This window comes from Nycticebus coucang, chromosome 12 (genome assembly GCF_027406575.1).
Source record: "Nycticebus coucang isolate mNycCou1 chromosome 12, mNycCou1.pri, whole genome shotgun sequence".
In the NCBI taxonomy this organism is placed as follows: domain Eukaryota; kingdom Metazoa; phylum Chordata; class Mammalia; order Primates; family Lorisidae; genus Nycticebus; species Nycticebus coucang.
In genome coordinates, this window is record NC_069791.1 from 21,392,369 (window position 1) to 21,416,239 (window position 23,871).

General features: G+C 40.4%; 1 protein-coding gene across 5 annotated transcripts in view; it reads right to left on the bottom strand.

Moving 5' to 3' along the window:
* Positions 1-617: 617 nt before the first annotated feature.
* Positions 618-23,871, bottom strand: part of TMEM117 (transmembrane protein 117) — a 492,082-nt gene continuing 468,828 nt past the window's right edge. For all 5 annotated transcript variants that reach the window (XM_053557171.1, XM_053557168.1, XM_053557172.1 and 2 more), the window contains 2 exons: positions 13,438-13,567; positions 618-2,223 (listed from right to left, as the gene is read on the bottom strand). In XM_053557171.1, the coding sequence (XP_053413146.1) occupies positions 1,577-2,223; positions 13,438-13,567 (777 nt within the window). In that variant the 3' untranslated portion in view covers positions 618-1,576. The remainder of the gene's footprint in view (positions 2,224-13,437; positions 13,568-23,871) is intronic.

The following is a 23,871-nucleotide window of genomic DNA, read 5'->3' on the forward strand; positions in this document are numbered from 1 at the left end:
GTCAATGGTCACGACAGTGAGCCTGATCTCTGTGTTTTTTGTATCAAAGATGTTTATGATTCTACTAGCAAAGCTATTAAAGGTAGAAGAAACAGCAGGGGCATGGTTCCAACTGCTTAGTAAACAATTGTAGAAGATGTTTATTAAAGCTGGCTCTCAAGTGACAGATAAATGCATAGTCCTATCATGCATGCTACGCTGCAAGCTTAAAAGCAGATAGATCAAAACAAGAGAGACTTAAAAAATCATAAAGACAAAATGCAGCTATGTCAGTATGTGACAGGAAAATCATTTTGCCTTAAAAGTGATCCCCCTCAACTCCCTCAAGAAACATAACCATAATTTATGGAACAAAATTAAAATCAAGTTGGTGGTGTTCTATTTTTCTTAACTTGCCTGGCATCAAGCTTTAAAAACTCCATTTAAATGGATTCTTATTAAGCTAAGATGCAATTGAATGCCCTAAACAAAAACTACAGTACATAATTACTAATGTAGAATTCTTATTTATTTATGTGCAATACTTAGTTCTTTTTTTAAAAAAAAAAGTACACACACACACACACAAACACTAAACTGATTTTTTTCATGCACAGCCTTTTCTTGTGTGATTTTTAGAGAAGTTTCCTTGCTCAGGATTGGTGTGTGTTTTTCACTTTTCACTGTCCAGAGCCATATTTGCAGAAAGATGTACAAATATTGTAGTTGGGGGGCTGTGCGATTCTCACATGATTAAACTTCAGTTCCTTGGTTGTCTAGGGTTTTGTGTAAATGCCAGTAAATTTGAGAGTTCACCCAAGTGTGCCTCTTAACCTTTGTTCCCAAAGGTGAAGGGCAGGATTTTCAATCAAGTAGCAATTTATCCTTAATTAGGAAAACATAATTAGGTATTATCACCTAATTGTAATTACTAGCTAGAGAAAGTCACATTTCCTGAGTAGTGACCTGTGTTGGGTGATAGTTCTCCTATCACTGAATTTTGCATCTTTATTTGTGCTTGGCAGACAGCCATAAATATTAAAAGGTAATCACCATGTTTTGCTGAAGTCCAGCTGTCAAAGTCACCAACTCTGCTGCTGAATGAAGAATGAGGAAATTCTGACTCACACCTTAGCTCTGGTTTCTGCTTAGACATCAAGTGTAAATGAAAATAATTGTATACCACAAACACAAAACAAAACAAAGCAAAACAAAAACACCTCAACCCAGGGTAAACAGGTGAGAGAACTGTTCCACACTTCATTTCTGATACAGTTAAAAAGTTTAATGTCTCAAGGCACCACTATGGTTGAACGTCAGATACATGGTAATCAGCTGGTCTACTATGCTGTAAAGTCAGTAAATAGCTTGTGCAACTGTGGAAAGCAATCTCTAGGGGACTGGTAAGTATACAGTAGGCACATGTATTATAATACAAATAGAAAACAATGAGTCCTAGAAAAAGCATGTTGAGCACCGTGTGGCATTGTTTGCATCTCTTTACCTAACGCTACGTAAACCTTACATTTACAAAAGGAAAGACTAACTGGAAAGTACCCTCAGAGTTGCTTTTTGTGCTCGCTCCAAGGAAGTGGATCTAGTTCGTAGAAGGACATTTAGAAATCGCCTGGTCTTGCTCAGCTTCTGTTGTGCCCGTAGATTCATTCAAGTGTGAACTCAGGTTTTCCGAGGTGAGGTGGGAAGACTTGTAGACGATCTCGTTGAAGTCCGACCTGATGCAGACCAGAGCAGGGTCACTCAGGGGGTCTTCCACCGAGGCCTGTGTGTTCTCTCGAGTGATTCCCATGTCTTTGCTGTGTTCTGATGGAGATTTTCTCTGCATGCGGGTGTAAGTTTTGTCTTGATTCTCCATGCCTTGCTCATTTTTCAGAAACCGTCCAAAGAACCAGATGAAGAATCCAAACCACACAAAGGCTATCAGACTTGGGACAAAAGCCAGACACTTGATGTCAAGGCTAGCGCCTATGAACCTGCTGTGTAAGAACAGGTCTCCCTCAACATACGTTTTATTCGTCCGAGGGTTAGTGTGATTGGATCTCCATTCCCAGGAAAGCTTGGTTCTGTTCAAGTCCTTTAAACTTTCTGAGTCTTTCACTGTATATATCTTCTGTCCTGGGCCAATATACTGCCCATATTCATGAGGTTTATAAAATATTTGGTTCTTCCACATATTAAGATCCAAAATCAAGACAAGAAAGATAATTCCATAGTTAAACCATTTGCCTGCATCAAAAAAGAAATACTGCATTAATCAAAGGGCCATAAAATTGCAATAGGGTTTTCTACAATAAAATGAAGATAATGGCATAATAGAATAAACTGTTAATGTTTTAGACCTGTTAACAATTAAGGTTTTGAGAGTGCTAGGCATCCATTAAGTGAATTGGAAAAGGAAATTTACTAAATGGATTCTAGGCATATGAAAACACAATTGCAAGTTCCCCAAGCCAGTAATTTACAGTATTTATACTAACAAGATTAAACCTCTTTGTTTCATATGCACCACAACTATACTCAAATTGGGTTCCATGTAGGTTATTCTCTAGAACATTTCAATTAACATTAAACAACTAAGTCTAATGAAATTGTAAGAAAAGTCCAATATATGATTGAACATCTTTTACAGTTTTATAATTATGTCTGGGCAAGAAATAAATCATTTTGCAATGCAAGCACAGCGGTATATCAATTGAATTCACATTGCTGTTGTAGGTGACCTGTTGATTAAACCATTAGTTGATGTGATTCAGATCAATAATCCTTGAGCATTCATTTCAAGACTTCAAAAATAAGTGCATCTCCTCATTGAACAGAAGGCATTTATCGGACATATAAATATAACCAAAGCCCTTGAACTGGACGAAAAGACATGATTTGGAGAGATTGTAACCACGGTGATTTCTTTGTAATAGTTAAAAAGTTACATAAATAACACATTGTTTGGTGATATATCATCAAGCAATATCTTTTCATATGCAAATGACATTATATGGAAAAACTTTCAAGGAATACTAGTTTCCATTATAATTTTTATTATAATTTATTGCCAGTTTTACAGTAGCATGTATATTATAAACATATAGTTACACCCAACTCATAGGTTTGTTGTAATAAGCGAGGTGACTTATGTAATGGGTTCTAAAAGCTTAGTTATAATGCTTTTATATAGAATTCAAAATGATTTTCTTTTGTATTTGAAGATAACTGTGTTCAACATTATCAGGTTATAGCTTCATATGATTATGCATTTTGCAACACACAGTCTAACAGAATATATAGCTACATTAAAATATAAATGTGAGGCGGTTAGGAAAATATTTTATCCATTACATATGTTTAACTCCTATTAAATGTAAAGTTAAAGTGTTTTAATCCTGGCTCGAAAATTTACTGGCTGTGTAATCTTGGGCCAGTTGTTTAAATTTGCTATAGCCCACTTTCTTTACATGCAGAAAACAATAGCATTTATTAGTTCTTAGCATTTCACAAGACTATTAGGTGCTACACACAGTGCCTGGTACATAGTAGGGTCTCAGTAGTTATTATCGTCCTCAAAGCCTTGCTTAACCAATAATTTCTTCATTTGCATGAGAAGGTGCAGCTTGCTCTCTATGAAAAGAATTTATGTAAACTATATGAAAGGAAATTATAACTCTGCCTGTCCTGAAATCATTCAACTATACAGACTTTATAATATTGTTAATCAAAGCTCTTGCCTGAGTGATTTTTGTTTTTGCATACATAAACTAGAAAGTAACTTGGCACATTTGGAGTGTTGTTTCCAGATATGATTTATTTAAAATATCTGGCACAGTTAAATTCAAATCACTCCTTAGGTCTTCCAGTTTCACCGCAGAAGCGAAGGAACGGCTGAGCTAGAGCCAGCCCCCCTTAGGCCTTCCAAACTAAAGCAGGTTCATACTAAGAATCAACCACACTGGACACTTTGTGGGATATATTGTTAGATGCTGAAGACATGTTTCTGGCTTCCAGAAAGGAACTCATCATCCTGTTAGGGAAACGGGACAGGAGACATGGACAGACAGGTCGTAATTAATGAGGCCACGATGTCAGAGGTGCCAAGTGGGGGACACAAACCATAAATGTTGAGACGATGGTATAAAAACAAAGGTAATTTCTACAGAAAAGATTTTTTAGAAAACATATATAGCATAAAATTCTCCATTTCAGCCATTCTTTTTCTTTTCTTTTCTTTTTTATTAAATCATAGCTGTGTACATTAATGCAACTGTGTGGTATAAGCAGCAATCTACGTGGTCCTTGAAGGAAAAGCAGTACAGAAAACAAGCTGGAAAATTCTGTGTGTGTTTTTTTGCTAGTCAATGCTTTTATCATACTGCTGATAGAACAAAACACAGAAAAAAATGAGATGATGTTGAAGAGAGGATGAAGAAAAAGAAAAAGAAAAGAGAATATTAGAGAGAAATAAAGGCCAGAAAGGGGTGAGAGAAAGGTAAACGGCAAAAGCTTAGCGATTCCCATGCCGACGGGAAGAGGCCGTCATTCCCAGTTCCCAGGGCAGAGAGCAAGCTGAAAGGGGGCGTTGGGTTCTTTGTCCTGGGAGCTGCACACTTGTTCTCGGGCTATAAACTACACGTCTCACAAAGCCAGCCTGGATGACGGAGGAGTGGTCCTGAAGCCTGCACGCCTGCCACACCTCGCTCACAACAATCCCTGTGGAAACGAGTACTTCTCTGTAGGTCTTTTGTTAATGTAAGTTCCTGAATAGAGCAGTCCCTCATAAAGTGCTGGCTGTTTGGAAGGTGACAGGGTATCAGAAACTGGAGACAGTCACATCACAGAGTCACATGGGAGGGGGTAGAACTTGGAGAAGGGAGCTTGGAGAAGAGTCGTTCTGGTTGGGAAAATGTGCGCAAAGAGTGTCAACAAAGGAAACCCAGTAAATCGCAGAGTAAGATGGGAGTGAAGGGACACAGACTAAGCCGAGAAAGGAGCCTGCGGAGGGGAGGGCTGTCTCCTGGGCTTGGAAGGTGTTTTCCTACCTGACTGCTGGCTCAGCTCCACCACTAAACTTCCACACCCAGGAACCATTTTGTGTTATTCCTCACATGACTTGAAGTCTCCTATTCAGGTAGGGTGGAGGAGGAGCAAATTAAAACTGTGTTGCCGCTCCTCGGCCAGTGGGTATCATCCCCTCCAACATGACCTTGCTAGTGTGAGGGGAGTACCAGGGGATGACGAAAGCTCCAGGCAGGAAATCAGCAGGTGGTGGCCGCTTCCTAATGCTAAACTTACATTACACGACCTTGGGTGACCTACTGAACCTCCCTAGACCACATGTATTTTATTTTCAAATTGAGGAAAGTGAACTAGATGGCTTCCCGATCTATGATCCTGCCCTCCTCCCCCAAATCCTTCTACATAGCTGTGTGGAGAATCCAATTTTTTATTCTGTGAAATGGAGAATAATACCAGTGCAACAACCTCAGAGGATTATTTGTGAAGATAAAATGAAAGGTTCTATTTGAAAGCTCCCTTAAATATATTAAGTTTGCCAAAAATGTAGTATGGCATTATTTCTCCAATTCCTTTTCTCTACTTCTTCAATCCAGATAACGGAGGATTTGGGTGAGAGACAAGGCCTCTAACAAAGGTATGTTCTGAAGGTGAGTAGTTTTTCCAATTTGGATAAAACAGCTGGAATAACTGAATACCAATCGCAATAGGTAGATAACACGGGAACTGTTATCCGGGGGACCCAATGTTTAGCTTCCTGCAAATGCGCTTCATAAATCAGCATATTTAACCTGGTAAAATCCTGAGCAATTGGTGGTTTGTCTATGGCTTGTAGTAGTATTGGCTTTGGGAACATATGTTTTTTATTAATATATATGAATTTTGAGGCTAAAGATCATGGGATAAACATCCCTCAGTTTATCCCATGTGAGGGTAATATTTAAGGAAGAATCCTTTTAATATGAGCTGTCCCAGGATTCTATAAACTCCCACAAAGGAAAAAGATAACATTTCCATTGTGGGGGCGCAGGGAAGAGCAGAGGGGGGCAGGTGGGGTAAGGCAGGCTGCTTGTTGATTTCATATTTTCTTTTTTTTTTTTTGTTCCTGTGGCTTAGTAGTGTCTTTCCCCAACTCACCCAAAACATTGAGCTGCCAAAAAATCCAGAAAAATGGCCCTTCTTTCTACTTTTATTTGTTTTGGCCACCTGACATGGCCTCTGGTCCATTTACCTGTTTGTCCAGGGGAAATATGTTCATCTTTCTCTATCATCCATCTTCCCCTTTTCCCACATAGTAGTTTTGTTACCTCGGTAATGTTTTCTCCACTTTAAAGACTTTTTTTTTTTTTTTGCCCTGTGAGATGTGGCAAAGCAGAAGACCAAGTCAGACAGGGAAATCCAACCTATGCGTTCTTGTCTATAAAGTGAGGGAGTTGAACTGTATAATCCTTAAAATTTCTTCGCAGCCCTAATAGTCTCTCTGATGAGTCAGTGAAATAAACATTTCTGAATCTTAAGGTTTTATGATTGGCCAGGAAATCTTATCAGTCAGCAAATAAAAGCGCTTCTTAAAAAAAACTGCACATTCTGAGAAACATTGTTTACCATGAAAAAACAAATCTGAGTTTGTTTTTTCGTCATTTTGCCAAGTGTGTTGGTGGGAATATACAGTCCATAGTAACCAGAGGTCTGGCATTCACCATTCATCATGTGAGGGCATTTGCTTTTCCCCTGTTGTTTCAATAGACACAGCATAATGTAAATGAGCCAGGAGGTCGGGGGAGAATCTATACCTTGTTGAAATAGCTCCCTGTCTCCCATAATGAGAAATCACTGCATGGTGTTGGGGGGATTACCCTTTCTTGTTTTTTGTGCCTTTAATGAATCTTACTGGTTGTCAAAAATGATATTATAATGGAAATATTATCTTTTTCCTTTGTGAGAGTTTATAGAATCCTGAAACAGCTAATTTTACAAGGATTCTTCATTAAATATTACCCTCACTTAATGTAGCAAGCAAATGACAACAATTTGGGGGAAAGTGTTATTTTCTCAACTTAGAAAAAGTACTATACCTACAAATATTTTCACCATATCCTGAAACTTTCATGATCCAAATATGTAATTAGTTTATTTTTAACCTTTTACTCAGCAGGGTTGCCAGCTAGCCTTGTGACTAAGCTGTGCTGCAGGTATCTCTGTACCACGTAGGTGCCTTTCCTTGGCCAGACTTTGACTTGCCTTGGCAGGTGTGTAACAGTCGTATGACACAAAGTCATTTACCTCCATCTCAGCTTGAAACCATGGCCCAGAAGAAGTTGGAAAAAAAATTTTTTTCAATTTCATTGGAATTGGCTGTATCTGTCGTTTCAGTCACATCTGATGTCCTCATACCTGACATGAGTAGTGACCGCCCAGCTCCCTGAGACAGCATCCCTTCATCTCCCTCCCTAGCTAATTCAGAGATTTTTAGAAACCACATTAAGTGTGTGGGTCACAAGGAGAGCATTTAGTAACTTGAAAATATTGACTTACTAATTTATGAATTAGTGATAATTATTGAAGTTAGCAAAGTACCTTCTTAAGACTTCAAAGCAAGTTAATGCAGCTTCCCAAGATGCCTCTCCTGCCTCTCCTGTTGCTTCCTACGTGGGAGACTATTCCTTCAGGAAACAACCTGCTATGACGCGTACAGGTGGAAACATTGTGATCATCAGAATAGAAAGAAGAGGACACGCAGCTGTCCTGAGTCAAGAGACCGTCAGACTACGACCTTCCCAAGATTGGGAACTGCATCGTGTTCATTTCTGTGTTCCCAAGATCCTAGCGTAGTTTTTAACACATGGTAACTCTGAAAATGTCTTTTAACCAACTTGTAAACTCTGAGACAAGGCGCCCTGAAAAACAGTAAGTGAAGTTGTAGCGTTTCAAGTCACAAGCACGTGTCACAATATTGGGATGAATTCCAGGATCCTGCTAAAACTGGGGATCACCTGAAAAATGGGGAAAAGCAAGATAAATATTATGATTAATTATATATTTCAAATATTTCCTCCAGCTGTGAAGACAATTCCTGAAGGGCATGTGAGTTCTATTACAAAAATGCTCTTACATGTGTAAATGAAGACAGGACACCTCAGTGTGGGTAGAGCAGCCTAGCTCAGGGCCACCAAAACCTGACATGCTACAGGCAGAGCAACTGCGGCCCTGGAAGATGAGTGTTAGACAAAGAAAATTACTGCTTCTATAGTAGTAAACATAGTTAACGCTTAGAAATATATGAATACACTGAAAATGGAAATTACTTCATGGGAGGCTTGGAAACATTCACATCTGAGGTAGTAGCAAGAGATCTTTGTATACTTTAGATGAATTCATGATCCTATGGACAGGACGCATCCTATTTCCCTATAACAAGTCCCTTGCAAATTTAGTCAGACAGTATATTCTGCTAGATGGACCATAGGCTCTGCCCCCACCCAGCACTCCTCGTGATCTGATTGACACAGGAGAGGTCTTTTAAAATAAACAAAAACCACAAAAATAATCTCAGGCATTCATTTGCCAGAAATCACGCACCTACGAAAATAAAATGAAGGGTTTTATTCATTCTTTCCCAAATCCTTGCTATTACAAAGCACCTGTGCCCTTGCAGCACTCAGGGAACTGAAATAGAACACAGACACTGCACGGGCTTGTTTACTCCACGTTCTCCATTTTTTGCCGAAAGGGTTCCCCTGGGCATCTCAGTGCCAACAGTGTGACTTCTCTTCTCCAGGCTGCACAGGCCTTCCTTCTGGCCTTTTGCCCAACCCCCTCCTAATTTACTCAGATGATGGCCACCAATGGGGCACTTCCTTTGTCTGGCTGGGATGACAGATGGCAGAGCCTCCTTCGAGATCGGCATTAATAGGGCTCAGAGGAGCTTCCTAGACTGAATTGAGAGGCCATTCCTCTCTCGCCTCCAGAGACTCCATGCATCAAATTTTGAATCCATCTCTTCACTCACCTCATAGGTAAAAGGAAAGAGGGCAGAGGAGATAATTACACAGTTGCTTTTAGCATTTACTTTTAGGAGAGGAACAATGGACTTGGACTAAAAGGACTGATGTGACTTAATCACTGACCATTTATCCCTTTTGTTACTGAAGTCAAAATTCTAAGAAAAAATATATATATTTTTTAAAACACCCTTGGACAGAGCTGATTTATTTTTATCAGCTGTAGCCCAGCTTATAAAATGAAAGCTCATACAGACTGCAGCTAACCATCTGTCAAGGGGGATCCAGATGAGCTAAACAGATGCAACAATTCAAGCTATTTCTGACACTCATAAATAAAACTGGCTTGGCATCAGGGTTAAAAAATATTCAAATTCTAAATGCTTTTAAAATGTCAATGGGAACTCGTCAGTGTCAGATAACCCTCTATGCACAGAGCATTTTACTGGGAGAGGGAGTTTTTCATTCTTTGTCTTCTCCTTCTGGAGGGCTCAGGACAGTGGCTAACAGCAGAGAACTGGGAAGGGTGGATAAATGGCAAGAGGACGCTCTCTCAGACTGCCCAGTGAGAAGAAGCACAAACTCTGGACCGATGAACAGAAAAACTTTCAGTGAAAAATAGCAAAAGCTTATCAAATGCTTGCTACGTGGCAGGCAGTGTTTTAAATGGCTTATTTGTATCAATTAATTTAATTCTCATAACAACCCTGTGGGGTTGGTACCATTTCCTAAATGAGAAACCGAGCCTTTAAGAGATTAAGGAACTCGATGAGGGCCACACCACCCATAAGCAGCAGAGCTAGAGTCTATGCACCAGGCCTTTATGTCCCATTGCTTCTGTCTGCACTGAGTTTTTTTTTAGATCAAAGTGATATGCTGGTTTGGTTTGGGGCCAGGGTGGAGCCCCTCTGCTCTAGAGACCCTTAGCTGTCCTTGTCCAGATTCTTCTAGTGAAGGACAAACAAGGCAAAGAAAGCAACAGAGGGGGCTGTCTGTCTTCATTAAAAAAGCAGCAGAACTTGCAGGAGCTGATCAACAAGTTAGTATCTGTGGTTCTTCTGGAAATTTGTAGGCTACCAACTACTGAGAACATTAAAGAGGGCAATGTGAAACGCAGTATTTTTGAAATTTTACTTAGGTTTCCCCAGAAACAATTGTCTGACAAAGTGTCAGACAGCAGCTCCCTCTTTTGCTGGGGTTCTGCAGAGTCCCTCCTGTTTGTGGCTCCAGCTTCCTCCGCGGTCACCTGGACCCGCACCTTTCCCCAGGGACAGCCTCCTTCATGGCACAGAAGGCCCGGTGCACTCCTGCGGCACTGCCTCTGTGGGTCTCAGCGCTGAGGCTTACAGTTTTTGAAGGACTCTGCCATCACCTTTCTCACTGGGGGACTCCTTCCTTCTGACCTTGCCTTCTGCCCCGTGGCTTTTGATTTTACCAGTTGCATAGGAGAGTAAATTAAAGTTGAGAGGAGAGGAATTCGGACTATAGAAACTATTTCTCAGCAGCAGTGTTTTTCAAAGAGTGATCCTCTGGCTGTCCACAGAGGTTATCACTTGCCCTGCCCCCTACCTCAGCCTCAGATTCTGAGTGTGTGGCTGATGGAGATGCCAGTTTAATAAGCTCTCCAGGTGATTCTAATACACACTAATGTTTACACCCATGGGCGGATCTAGAGGGTTTTATGCTTAATAACCCAAGTGATGACATTTGCATATTAAGGAAAACGTTGAAGTCATCGCAAAAAGAAAAAAAGAAGCAGAATTTCAAGGAACTGATTAGCAAGTCAGAGTTCTGAGTTCTCATGAAAGTTTGTAGGCTGCTAACTGCTGAGAAGATTAAAGTGCCATATGAAGCACAGTATTTTGGAATTTTTACTACGGTTTCCCCAGAAACACCTGGCTGACAAATAAAGTGTATAAAGCCCTTCACAGGAGATCAGCTGCTACTTTGCAGTGGCCTCAGCAACCTCTTCAGCCAATTAACAGAACAGAGAGAGTGAAAGAAGCCGAACACGAAGGAGGGGAAACATCCAGACGTCTTCAGCCTCCCAACCTGCAGGCATTTCCCAGCAACTCTTACCATGGATCTGTGGACGCACCTGGACAAAATGGGATTTAATGTGTTGATGGTGGAGCCCTGCACCCCCAAACCCTCACCTGCCCTATTTTACTTTGAATTTTAAACTCTAGCATCTTCAAAGGATTCAGTAGGTGCAGGTTCCCAACATTCTCATTGCAGGGACACATTCTGACCTGATTTGTGACTTCTCAATCGGAAAGGATCTGTATCCAATTACCAACAGCACCCAGGGGAGCTCTTCCAAAGTCCCTTTGCTTGGTCCTTGCCCAGGTCTCCTGGGTCAGAACCATTAGCGATGGGGCCCAACACTCTGTATCTTTATAAAGTTTCCTGATGAATTGGCAGTCAGCACAGTTCAGCAAATACCGCATCAAAGTCTTAATTACAATCTATCCCACCTTTTGGCAAACCTTATTATTAATGTGCAGTCGCCGTTACCAAAGCTTGACTAGTCTTTCTTCCTTTTACATATTTGGAAAATAGTATTTGTTGGGAGAATGATTTCCGTTCAGATGGAAGTCAGGTGCCTCCTTCTCTTGAAATGCACAGGAGGCTTTACCTCAATGTCAACAACACTGAAGCTTAAGGACCCTGTGCACAGGGCTCCCTTCCAAGGCACTGACAATCATTTTTTGATGTAATTTTACATTTTTCTTCTTAAATAGAGACTTCCAAGTTGCATAAGCTTTGGGCACCACAAACCCTGAATCTGTGCCGTCTGTAAATGATGGTGTCTCTGACAAGGCCATCCAGAGCAGCCCTAAATTACATTTTTTAACAGCTCATTTTTTTTTTTCCTAACCAACAGGTTCTCTAATCCTTTCTCTTTTTAAAAATCTGATGTTCTACATTTAAAAAGTGCATTTTTTACAGACACTCTGGTAGGCAAAGACAATATTAGTGCAATGATGGCCTGGGACAAGAGCTGGGAGCAGGAACAGATGGTCAGAGCGAAGGCCCACCCAGAGGGACAGGGCGGGGGCATGTGTGTGAGAGCTGCTTCAGAAGTCCAAGAGGGTAGCGCGCTGCTGAGATTAGGTGGGGACTCGGAAACCACACTATGTGACCTGAACTCAAATTGATTGATTTGCCGGGTGAATTTAACACATGGGCCTCATTCATTTTGAATAGGGGAAGAGCCCTGCCGCATCTTCCCTATTCATGAGCTCATTCTCCAATTTAGGAAGGTCGCCTCATGCCCAAAGCACAGAACAGCCTCCTTGCTGGGAAGGAAAGCTTTTTCACTGTCCTCAGATGTTAATGTTTTCTGTGTTCAGGCTATTTTTATTTGGCGGCACAGACGGTAGCGTAAGCACAGATTTCTTCAGCAGTTTTTATTATAGCAGGTGTGGGGATCCTAGGCCATTGTCCTTAAAACAGACGCACATTCATTACCTGAGCCTGCACAGCTTTGGAACTAATGCCATCCTTCATCTGTGATCACTCGGTTGTCTGCTTCTTGTTATAAAAAGAAAAAGGAATAAAACCTAACTCCCGGAAGCCTTTTTTTTAGATGAAAATGACTGAGATGTCATGAAAGACTTTTATAATAAATCATATTTTTGTCATTTCCAAAGGAACTATCTGAAAGCAAAATAATCTGGGGATCTACAAGAGAACCACTTGAGACAAACCTGAGCTCTGCCACAGAGGAAGGTGTGAGGACATCAAATGAGAAGAGGCCTGCCTCCCTAAAGGCGCATGTTCTGACTGCAGCTCTACCATACCACTGTTTTGATCTCAGCTACAAATGAAGAACAGATGCAGAAAGAGGATTAATGTTGAAAATATATACTGAGCTGTGTGTTGTGAAAAAGAAAGCCACCCAATGAACAAGATCAGAGTAGAGAGGTAGACAGAATGGAGGAGTAACTGTCCACACCAGAGAGCCACCTGATTATCTCCTTTGATAATCCTATTCCAGAATACTAATATCTCAAGTGGCTGCCTGACTGGGGACTACGTTTCCCTGCCTTCCTTGACGCTATCTAATTAGTTAGGCTACCTACTCGTTATCACCAGTAGAATATGAGGAAAGGTGACATATTTCTTTTCCAGGTCATGGAGGTTATGAAACAGGTAAACCTTCTTAATCATTGTCTCCATTCCTTTTATTCTCATTTGCCTGCTGGAAGTTACACTGAAATTGTCAAAGCTACCAGTAGCCTTGGCTTTGGTCCCAAAACGTTGGTACAGAGTTCCCAACCAACCTGGAACCACCCTGTGCTGTTAAGGTAATGAGAAATACAAGTGTACATATGCCTCTCAAATTTTCTTGTTTGCTTTTTTATTTTTTACAATGGCTAGCATTACCCTAATATATGAAGACAATCGAATTATGTTCAGAGTCGTAACATACCTGTTATATGGATATGATATTCTTCTTTGAAGATCTTCTGGAAGACAGGGATCTTGAACTGCATGTGAGGAGTGTGCAACCCGGGGAGATTTACATCCACATCGCCCATGAAATGTGGGAATTCCCAGTCCTGTCAGAGAAAGATCAAATAAAAACATACTTGTGATTTGTTTTGTTCCTAAGCAGCAAAACACCAAAAAATGACTTTTTATGAGCACTTATTTTAAAATCATTTAAATGCAGCCAGCTGTTGGATGTATCCATTTCATTCTGTGATGGTTATTTTATGTACATCAGGTAGCAATATGCATTCAAAATCAAAATTAAGTCATAACTTACTGCCTCAGATTTTCTTTTTAATGTGGTAATAAGAAACCAATACAGAATTGATTTGCATCTACCCATGTTTATCTCTTTCATTCTGGAGAACTGCACTTTTACATTTTTATAGGAAGGAAGGAATCCATATTTAATAAATATGGCGTAAATTGGTCATATCTTGTTTTCTTAATTAAAAAATATATGAACCTTATAGTGGCATGTTTTGTATAAGAAGACAAAGTAAGAAGAATAGGATTCACTTAACCAAGTTCTTGAATTCATATCAAGCAGCTTTTATTAATCATCTCTGGTGGCTGGCAACTACTCTGAATGTAAAAACGCCACACTCCTGGTCCTGCTCTCTTGCGTTTGGGTTAATTTGAGCCAAATGCAGGAAGGCTTGATATAGTAGCATGAGAGATCACAAGGGAATTAACGCTCAGATGGTTGTTAGGTATTTCCTTGTTGCCAAGGCAAAATTTGGAGGGAGGAGGGAAACAGATGCAAATGAGGTTTCCCACCTGCTCTCTGGTTTTAGGCAGAGGCATCAAGTTAAGGTTCCTAATTAGCATGTAAAGGAAGAATGCACTAAATTTGAAGAAACATGGGAAATAGATCCACAAGCATTAATATATACATTTTCACTTTTAATAACTAAATAATCACCAGTACTGTTTAGTTAACATTTTGAAAGAAATATCACTTTGAAAAGTCACGAATAAAATATTAATTTTTAATCCATTATCTCAATGTAAGAAAGTTACATTTATCCAAAACTTTTATACATGCAGCTAATGTACGTGAGCTAGTAATACAGTGCCTGGACATTTTAGGGGTTCCCCCTCCTCTCCCTGCAGAGAATTCTGGCTAAGAGAGAAAGGGTACTCAGGAAAGGAAAGTATGTAAGTGACAGTAACCAGGAAAGCTCTCGATATTTTATCAACTTCCTAATCTATGGATCACTTCAGGCTGCTAAGAAGAAATAAATATACAAGAAGAAAAATGGAATGATGCAAATCATCCCTTCCTGTGTGTGTTAATCTCTTGCTGATCTCATTCCCCTTGTCTTTCAGCTGTCAATAGTAAATCGACTTCTAATTTGGGAAGTTCATAAAACCCAAAGCACTCAAGCTGAAGGAATTTGGAACATTTTGATCCAAATTATTAGAAAATGGATTGGTAATAACACCTGTAAACTATTACTGAAGTTAACGGGGATTTTTTTTTTCTTGTTAATGCCATCTTCATTCTTTCTTTGTTATTTGGAAGACTTGCAAAGAGATGTAACACTGAATTTAGTCTTTTGCTAAATTATCACTGATGAAAAATTATCACTGGCAAAATAAAGAATGGATAAACTGAGTATCTTTCACCTGTCCTGAATAAATGACACAAAGCATTATCAATAGAGCAATTCTCTCAGTATTTCTTAGTTTAAGGAAGAAAATATTTCTTGGTAGTAACTGAGCCAGTATATTTAGAATTGGTTTCTTCTCAGATATTTTTTGAAAGATCCCAGTTAGCTTTTTCTTCCATGAAACTGAAGTTTTCTATTGGGTATGAAATTGGTTTTAGTTTGAAAGAAATCCCTGGAGATTTCTTATACACTGTGATCAAAATCTCATTCACCAGAAAATGGTTCCTCAATTATTTCCACCTGCACCTGGAGATTGAAAAATGAGTTAAGGAAATAAGGAGTAAAGGAGCGAGAGAAAAAGGAAAATCTTGGTCTTTACCTGGGATACGACTTTCTTTTACTTTACTTTTTTTGTTAAAGAAAGAAAATTGATGCTGGTGGGGTGGTGAAGTGTGAGAGCAGTGGCTGGGGCCATGTAGGACATTTTTAAAAAGAAGATCAGTGAAAGATGACGTCTTGTTTATAAAGTCTCTCAGATCCATCTCTTCCATTTTCTTTTTACTATCACGATGTTTGGTTTTTTAAAACTCTCTTGGGTCACTCTGTGTGATCATGCACGCCATGGCCTTGCTCCCATGTGTAAGTGGGAACAGGTGGTATTTGGCTTCCTGTTCTGTGTTACTTAGGAGAGTTATCTCCAGTTCCCTCAAAGTCGCTGTGAAAGCTGTTATTTCATTCTTTATTAATGGCTCAGCCATCCTCCACGATTTATAAAGAGACAATAGAAAGATACACAAATGAAAGGAGATGCCCAAGGTGTGGTTGGGAGAGGGGCAGGCAGAGGAGCAAGACAAGGTGCTGCTGTTTCTACGGTTTTGATGTTTCAGTTTTTGAATACAGAAGCCCACCCCTGGGATCTTGTGGGTTTGATTCCAGACCAGCATGATAAAGCAGGTCACACACGCACACGTACAACAAACACAGATTCCTTTTACCTAAGTTCCTAACTCCCTAACTCTCTGTCTCGACTACCCTGATTTTTGCACTTCAAATCCTACTCTACGTATCACTCGGATTCATTATTCTTGAGTCAGTGTGAATCTGGCCTAACTTGAATGTGAGTGGAAGAGTAATAATAGTAAATGCTACCATTTGGGGACATCCGGGGCTCATCTAATGCAAAATGAACATCTGAGGCTGGCAAGACCTCAAGTAGTTATTGAAAGGAAGTAGAAAGAGGAGGGGGAGGCATATGTCTTGGTGTTGGTCTCTTCATCTATGAATTAATATTAAATACATCCAGCTCACAGGCTTCTTGGGAGGATGAGCTAATACCTGGATAGCAAAGAGCACACTGCTTGAGGCAGAGGGAAGAGTGGACAAGATTGGGTTATTTCCCATCCTGACTCCAAGGGCGAGTTTTTCCTGAGATTAGGAAGTAGGCGAAAGATAAGTCTGTTTTCAAGTGGTTTGCACATCAGTTGCTTCAAGAGCCAGGTGGAAAATGAAGAAGACTATCTTCTCCTTCCTGACCTCACCGGTCCCACAGCACAGGCCCCTGAAGCCTCTGGATGGGGTTTTGGTCAGAGCAGAGTCCCCCCAGAGGGCTTCCTGGAGCAGGGCTGTAGGGATAGGCACCTTCCTCAGAGCCGTGGAGCAGTGTCCTCATGAGGAAGCCAGAACCGAAGCTTACTGGTTTCTCATGTCATGTGGGACACACCGTGGTGATCTCCTGAACTAACTGTGGGGGACTTTAATAGTGCCAGGGAGACACTGCTACTATGCAGGTAGGTGCATGAGCCAGCAGTGTACGCACGCAGAGGCCGAGGGAAGTGTGCACATCTGGATCCGAAATTACCCAGCTCTTGCAGCGTTCCGGGATCATCCTTGGCTTTTGAAAGCTTTTCCCCCAGCTTTATTAAGGTATAATTGACAAATAAAAGTGATATGTGAAGTTACAATGTGATGTCTTGATATACATTATAAAATGATTACTACAACCAAGCTAAGTAATACATCCATTTACAGATGGGAAAATTTGCTTCAGAGAAGCCACTTGTCTAAAAGTGGTGCAGGTGCTGCCCAGCAAGGCCCAGGTTTTGTTTGCTTCCAAAGAATACACGCTTTCTGCTGAGCTATATTGTCTCTACCCATGAAACGTGTTGTTACTTCTTGTGTTTGGTTCAGAACTGGACTTACTTTCACTGCTCTCTCTGTTCTAATTGATGGCAGTCATCACCAAAGCCAGTTCCAGGACAGGCTTTCAACTACTAAATTTTCCCCTTGGAGGGCTGTTTCATTTGATTCACCCAAACCTAATGTGAACAGGAAAACCAACTTTAACACTTTCTCCACAAAACAACTGCGTTGGACCTAGTTAGCTTCTAATCAACTCTGATGAATAAAGAGACTGAGAGCAAACCCTGAAATCCCCTGGCCTGCTAACTCTGGATGGACGGCCAGACCTAGACACAGACTGTATGCAAGCATTATGAGAGTCACAGCTGACTTTCCTCCGCATAAATGTAAAATGTATCTCTTGAACGCAGTTAAAAAAATGTTGAATTAAGGGAATGACGAGGCAAAGTATGTTCAGCTACAAAGCCTGGGGTAGAATGGGTGACCCTGGAATTGCATATTATGAAATGTTCACTTATTTTGTTATTACTAACACTGAAATGTTATCAGTGTTTAGTAATCAAAGCTTTCATACTGTTCTCTGCTATTGAATGTAACAATAACTGCAGAGCTCTATCAGATGTGTGGTTCAGTGATGGGAGTTATTCAGAAACACGGTATTACACTACTCCAGTTCACCTCCAGTCGTGGTGACATGCTCAGTAGCACCAACTTTACCTTTGCTTCTGATATGAGAAATAGTTAATTTTCATTCATATGGGTGCGTTTCCTATGTGGAAAAAAATGGGTAGTATCATGATATATATTTAGTGTTATTTCTCACATATATGGTTTATTTCTGCTCACAGCAAAAAATCTAAGTTGCTGATCCCTCCTATTCAAATGGGCCACATTAGGACAGAATTTCAGGGCAGTGTTAACTCCATAGGCAAGAAGGTCTGGGGACAGCCTGGATTCACCACTTCCCAAGGTTTCTCTCAATGAGACCCACGCCTTGGGGCCAAGGAAAAGAAACTTGGTGCTATTCAGAGGAACTCAAGCTTGAAACCAACACTGTTTTGAATTCCCTGACTGGCATTCAATTTCCTGAATCAAATGAAGAGACCTCGTTTCTATTGAGAGAAGCATTAGAGGATAAAACTGTAATGACACTGATCACCCTGCAAAACGAAAGCCCTAGTGTCAGAACAAAAGTATTTTCTGGGGTAAAGATTAGCTACCTGTTTTGAGGAAATTAGAAGATTAGATTTCACTGAAAAGTTGGTAGCTGTTTAGAATAGAATTAACAATAGATTCTTAATATTTTTATAAAATACCAATACCTTTTTCAATCTAACAATTTGAATACCTCCTCTCCATGGGCATTCGCTCATTATTAGTTTCAAATGATTTAAAAAGTCAGCTTTAGAAATATTTCTTTCTTATGGTAAATCTCTATTCTTCCATATTTCATAATTGAATTAGAGATCCATGAATGTCAGAACATCATTCTACCAGAAATTCCCCCAGCTCGTAAAGTATCCTGGGCTTTGCTATGCTCAGCAGTGTCCTAGCAACCGGATTTCCGATGACAGTGAGCGGTGGTGGCCTGAAGAATTGCCCTCATGTTTTGGGTGATATTTTTGTTTCTGATTAAGAAACTCAACTGCCTGCTTTCTATCTGCTACCCTGTGCTTCTTCTAATTGGCAAAGTTGCCATAGTATCACTTGGCTGAATAAATCCTTGGAAACCTTGACAGATAGTAGCTTTTGCTTATTTGTTTATCGCCTGTCTCCCTCACTGGAACGTAAGCTCCTGGGATCTTGGAGGAATTTTTCCCTGTTTTGTTCACAGCTGTATTCTCCATAGCTAAAATAATGCTCCGTATACAGTAAGAACTGAAATATTTGTTGAACTGATGAATGCAGCTCTCTGAAAGTTAAAGACGTAGAACAATCCCTTTTTAGTTTCATGTAAATGGACACCTCAGATGGATTTAGGTAAACAGATATAACACAATAAATACTTGCTTTGTAAATACATCCTACACATCAACCTAAGATTGCATTATGAGGAAAGGATTGTTTTTTCTTTTTTTTCTATAAATGAGGTAAATTGGAATCATACACAGAGCAACAAAAGATCGAGCCATCTGCCAAAGTTCACAGAGGAAAGGAGAGGATGATTAAAGAGTGGAGGTCAGACTCAAGGCTGTGGAGAGGGAAAAGTGAATGTTTGGGAAGGGTTGAAACTGCTGTTGGGGTGATCCAAGCCACACTTAGTCACCATGTAAATGCAAAGAAACGCATGAGAGTGTCCAGACAAGTCAGGGAACAAGGAAAGAGAATATAAATCAACACGTGGGGGCCCGTTTCCATGTGAATGGCAGCAGGTGGCATGCTGAGGCAGGGCTGCGTCTGGGAGCCGAGAGCCGCCTGCAGCAAACGTTGAGGGCGCGGGAAAGAGAACGCACCTGCTTCTTAGCTGTCCTTCGACAACCACGCTTTTCCCATATGTTGAATTCTCATTTTGTCTTAATAGTCACTGTTATTATTTCCCTTCAAGGGCAAATGGATTCTATAACCTTTTGGACTTTTCTCTCAAGAGGCACACATGCTATTTAAAAGATTTAAAACCTCTGGAAAAAAATCTTGGCTTTCTGGTTGAAGCAGGCTTTTGTCAACAAGTAGTAGAGATGGCAGAACTCATGTATCACTAAAACAAATTCAAGGCAAACCGTAAACCGTTGGTCGAAAATGTTTTAAAAACCTTGACTTTCATATGCTTTTGTGTGCTCTAAAACATCAATGAACTTTCATAATTGTTGTTGCCCAAGTAATCTAACTTATCTTAAGGATTGATTTTATAAAGTTGTGTCTTTTTTTCCATCAATATATGTATTTTTAATTTTCAGAGGCCAATATGAATCTTTCTGGATAATTTTGAAGCCAACATCTATCAACAAGCTATAAATAATAGTTTAGTTCCTATGAAGAAAGCAAATAAGTCAAGCCCAGAATGAATCTAAAAAGTAGAGTCTGTTACTGTTAAGAGGCTTTGCCTCAGTGTAACCTGGCTTATTGTACCCTCAATGAATCCCCAACAATAAAAAAAATATAAAAAAAAAGAGGCCTTGCCTTGGGGTTCTGGCAAGATAGCTTTTTACAAACAAGCTTCATTACATCTAGATACCTTGAAAGCATCATTCTCTTAAATGCCAAGATGGAAACGTGTCTGATGAAATGCACTGGACCTTATTTAAAGATGTCCTTCCCTGGCAGGCTGATGTGTTGAAGGACAAAATGGAAGTCAGTCTTATAAGTGTTTACAACTAACAGAAATGTATCACGTGGCACCTAGGAATAATGGAAAATCAATACCCTTTACTAGGGCAATACAGGTCACCAGTGTATAGCAAAGAGTGCTAAACATCTTACAGACACCTGTGAAGGGGAGTTGCAAACCATTGGCTATGAAGAGTTGCTGATAACTAAAGTTAGGGCAGCTCGGTGCCTATAGCTCAGTGGTTAGGGCGCCAGCCACGTACACTGGGCTGGTGGGTTTGAACCCAGCCCAGGCCAGGCAAACTACAATGACAACTGTAACCAAAAAATAGCCAGTTGTTGTGGCCGGTGCCTGTAATCCTGGCTACTTGGAAGGCTGAGGCAAGATAATCGCTTAAGCCCAAGAGTTGGAGGTTGCTGTGAGCTGTGACACCATGGCACTCTACTGAGGGTGACACAGTGAAACTCTGTCTTAAAAATAAGTAAGTAAATAAAAAATAAAATTAGTGCAAAGTCTAGAAAAAAACACTCACTGATGTGTCATTTTGGATGGGTTTCCACTAATCATCAAACAACTTGACCTACTTAGCACTTCTTGAGAAGAATGGATGTTAATTATATAAATTAACATTTTTTCTTTTACCCAAATGAGAACTTCTCTAATAAGAAAAGGATGACATCTAGTAGAAGAAAGTTATTAGCCAACACACTTTTCTGTTAGTTTTCAGACTCTGGCTGCAATTCAATCACATGTAGCCCCCGCTTATTCTGTGTTTTGTTATATTTGGACATTTGGTACAAAATGTCACTGATCCAGTATCTGTTCTATCTCTCCACATGCTGCCAGCAATGGTCACATTTAATCATCTAAACCACTAATTTCTTCTATGGACTATACAAGAAAATTAATTGCATACTGTCCAGAGCAGGTATTAATGTCCTTGGTAAATTTTTTATTTAATAATAAGGTTATTTTTTCCATAAAAAAAGATAGTGGAAATCAGTGGGAAAATGGGATTGAATATAAAAATACTCACTGCAAAAATAATGGGGGGAGTATAAAGTTGATAAAAGTATCAGATGGGTGGTAGAAGTGAACGACCTCTCGGTGGAAGCACTAGTTTCGTTCCTTTCTATGATTATAATTTTTCAGGAATTTCTCATGGATGAGACATTTTAATTGGGGAGGCAAGTCAATCAGCACACAGCAATACAGCACAACATTCGATAGTGCTCTGAGGGAAATAACACAGGGAAAGGGGCTGCACAGTAGCAAGTTGGATGTGGGTGCAATTTTAACTAGTCAAAAGAAAACTTCTCTGAGGCCAACCTTTGTGGGAACTTCTGACTGACATGAACAAGCAGGCCTTGCAAAGCTCTGGACTGGGGTTATATCAGCTGGAGGAAGCGGCAGGTGCAAAGGCCCCGGGGAGGAAATGAGAGGGCTGTGTTTAAGGAACAGCAAAGCTACAGTGGTTGTAGGAGTGGGAGTGATGTGGAGAGAGGCAAGCTGGCTGTAGGAGGAATAAAGGCCCGTTAGGAGACTGCTGCAGTAAGTTAGGTGTGAAATGATGGTGGTTTAACAAGGCTGGCCACGTGGGCAGGTCAAAGTGTATCCTGAAGGTACCATCAAATGAATTTCTGAATGGGTGGAGCAATTGTAAGTGGTAAGAACATTTACTAAGAAAGAGGAAGTAGGGGAACCAACACACTTGTAGAAGATAGAGAAAAGGGTAAAAATCAGAGAGTAGTTCACAGCATATTAATATGGAAAACTTATGGGACACCCGAGGAGAGGTGTTGTGCAGGCAGGGGATATAAAGTGGCATCATTGGGGTATCTATTGATCTAAGGCCACAGAATTGGATATAGTCCCTTATAGAGGGAGTATAGAAAGCCAAAAGAAGGGGGCCAAGGACTGAGCTTGGATGCACCCCCCCACATCTAGAAGTTGGAAGAGAAGAAGCCAGTAAAGAAAACTGAAAGGGAATGACGTCATTAAACAACGAGCAAGGGAAAACGTTTTTGTTTCAAGAAGAAACACTGCTGAGTGCCACTGAGGGTCGAGTGAGAAGAGGACTGAATACTAACCACAGGATTTGGCCATACCATACAGGGGTAGTTGATCGTGGTATGATCTTTGAGCTCCCAAGGCAGTTGACACTGGGGACAAATGCCTGAATAGAGTTGGCGCAGGAGAAAATAGGAGGTGAGAAATACAGGTAATAAAACACAGGACTCTCATGAGGAGCTTTGCTGTTAGGGCAAAGAGGCAGCAATTGGAGAGACTATAATTGTGTTAGTTTCAAATTATTTTGGTAGTGTAAAATAAATTGAATTTTGGTAGAAAGGGGGACTCCAAGACATGAGATTCGCTTTTTATTTTCCTGAAAAACAAAACAAAATAAAACCCAGCTACGATGATCATTATGTTTTGAATGCAGCAGGCTTTTAGAAACAACAAGCTGGAGCCTCACCACTCCGTCCCAGGGTGGTTTCCTCCTCTTTTTATCTTTCTTAGTAAAGACTGCAGGTTCTGGAGCAACCGCAGAGCTTCCATCCTGACCCCTACGGACACTCAGGGATAGTACATATCAGAAAGAAAAACCTTTAGAGCAACGCACCTGAACTGCCAGACTCCCCATGCCTTTCTTCAATGAATTTTAGGTCAAGAGTGTTCATCCTCTGAGTGCCAGAGAAAAATTATCCACCCTCAAGTAAGAGAGCAAAGACGGAGAAAACAAGATCTATTGGAGCAGGTTAGAGAGATGGAAAGAATAAAGTACATTTTGTTGTTTGAGAATTATACCCACAGTGAACTGAAAAAAATTTCAGGAATTATTGTTAGTCAGAGGTCAATGGCCAAGGAAAGTCTAAAATACATTGTTTTCCTGTTGGACCCCTATGGGAGAGATAGCCTATCACCCTCGGGGTCCTTTTGAAAACAAGTCTACAAGCTGGGGTAAACAACCTTACACACATGTTCACAGTTGCCTGTCTTTATACTGACACGATCGTTCAGAAAAGCCTGAGGGGGCTACGGCAAGCTAGATTTATAGACTCCACACAGCACAAATAGGGGGAATGTGAAGTTGTATTTCTTGCAGAAGTTTCCCAATGATGTACTCAAGTTCCCCCATAGGACAGCATCACACCATCACTGAACTAATACACCACGATTCCGTGACCATGAGATGGAAAGCATCTATTCTCAAAGACAATAAAATAGCATTAATGAGTAACAAGATAAATGTCTTCCTTTTAGAGTTATGGACAGTGACAGTCAATGAGGGTACAGGAGTCCTACATGTCACCAAATAGATTACTGATAGAGAAGAGTCCAGATGATGTTC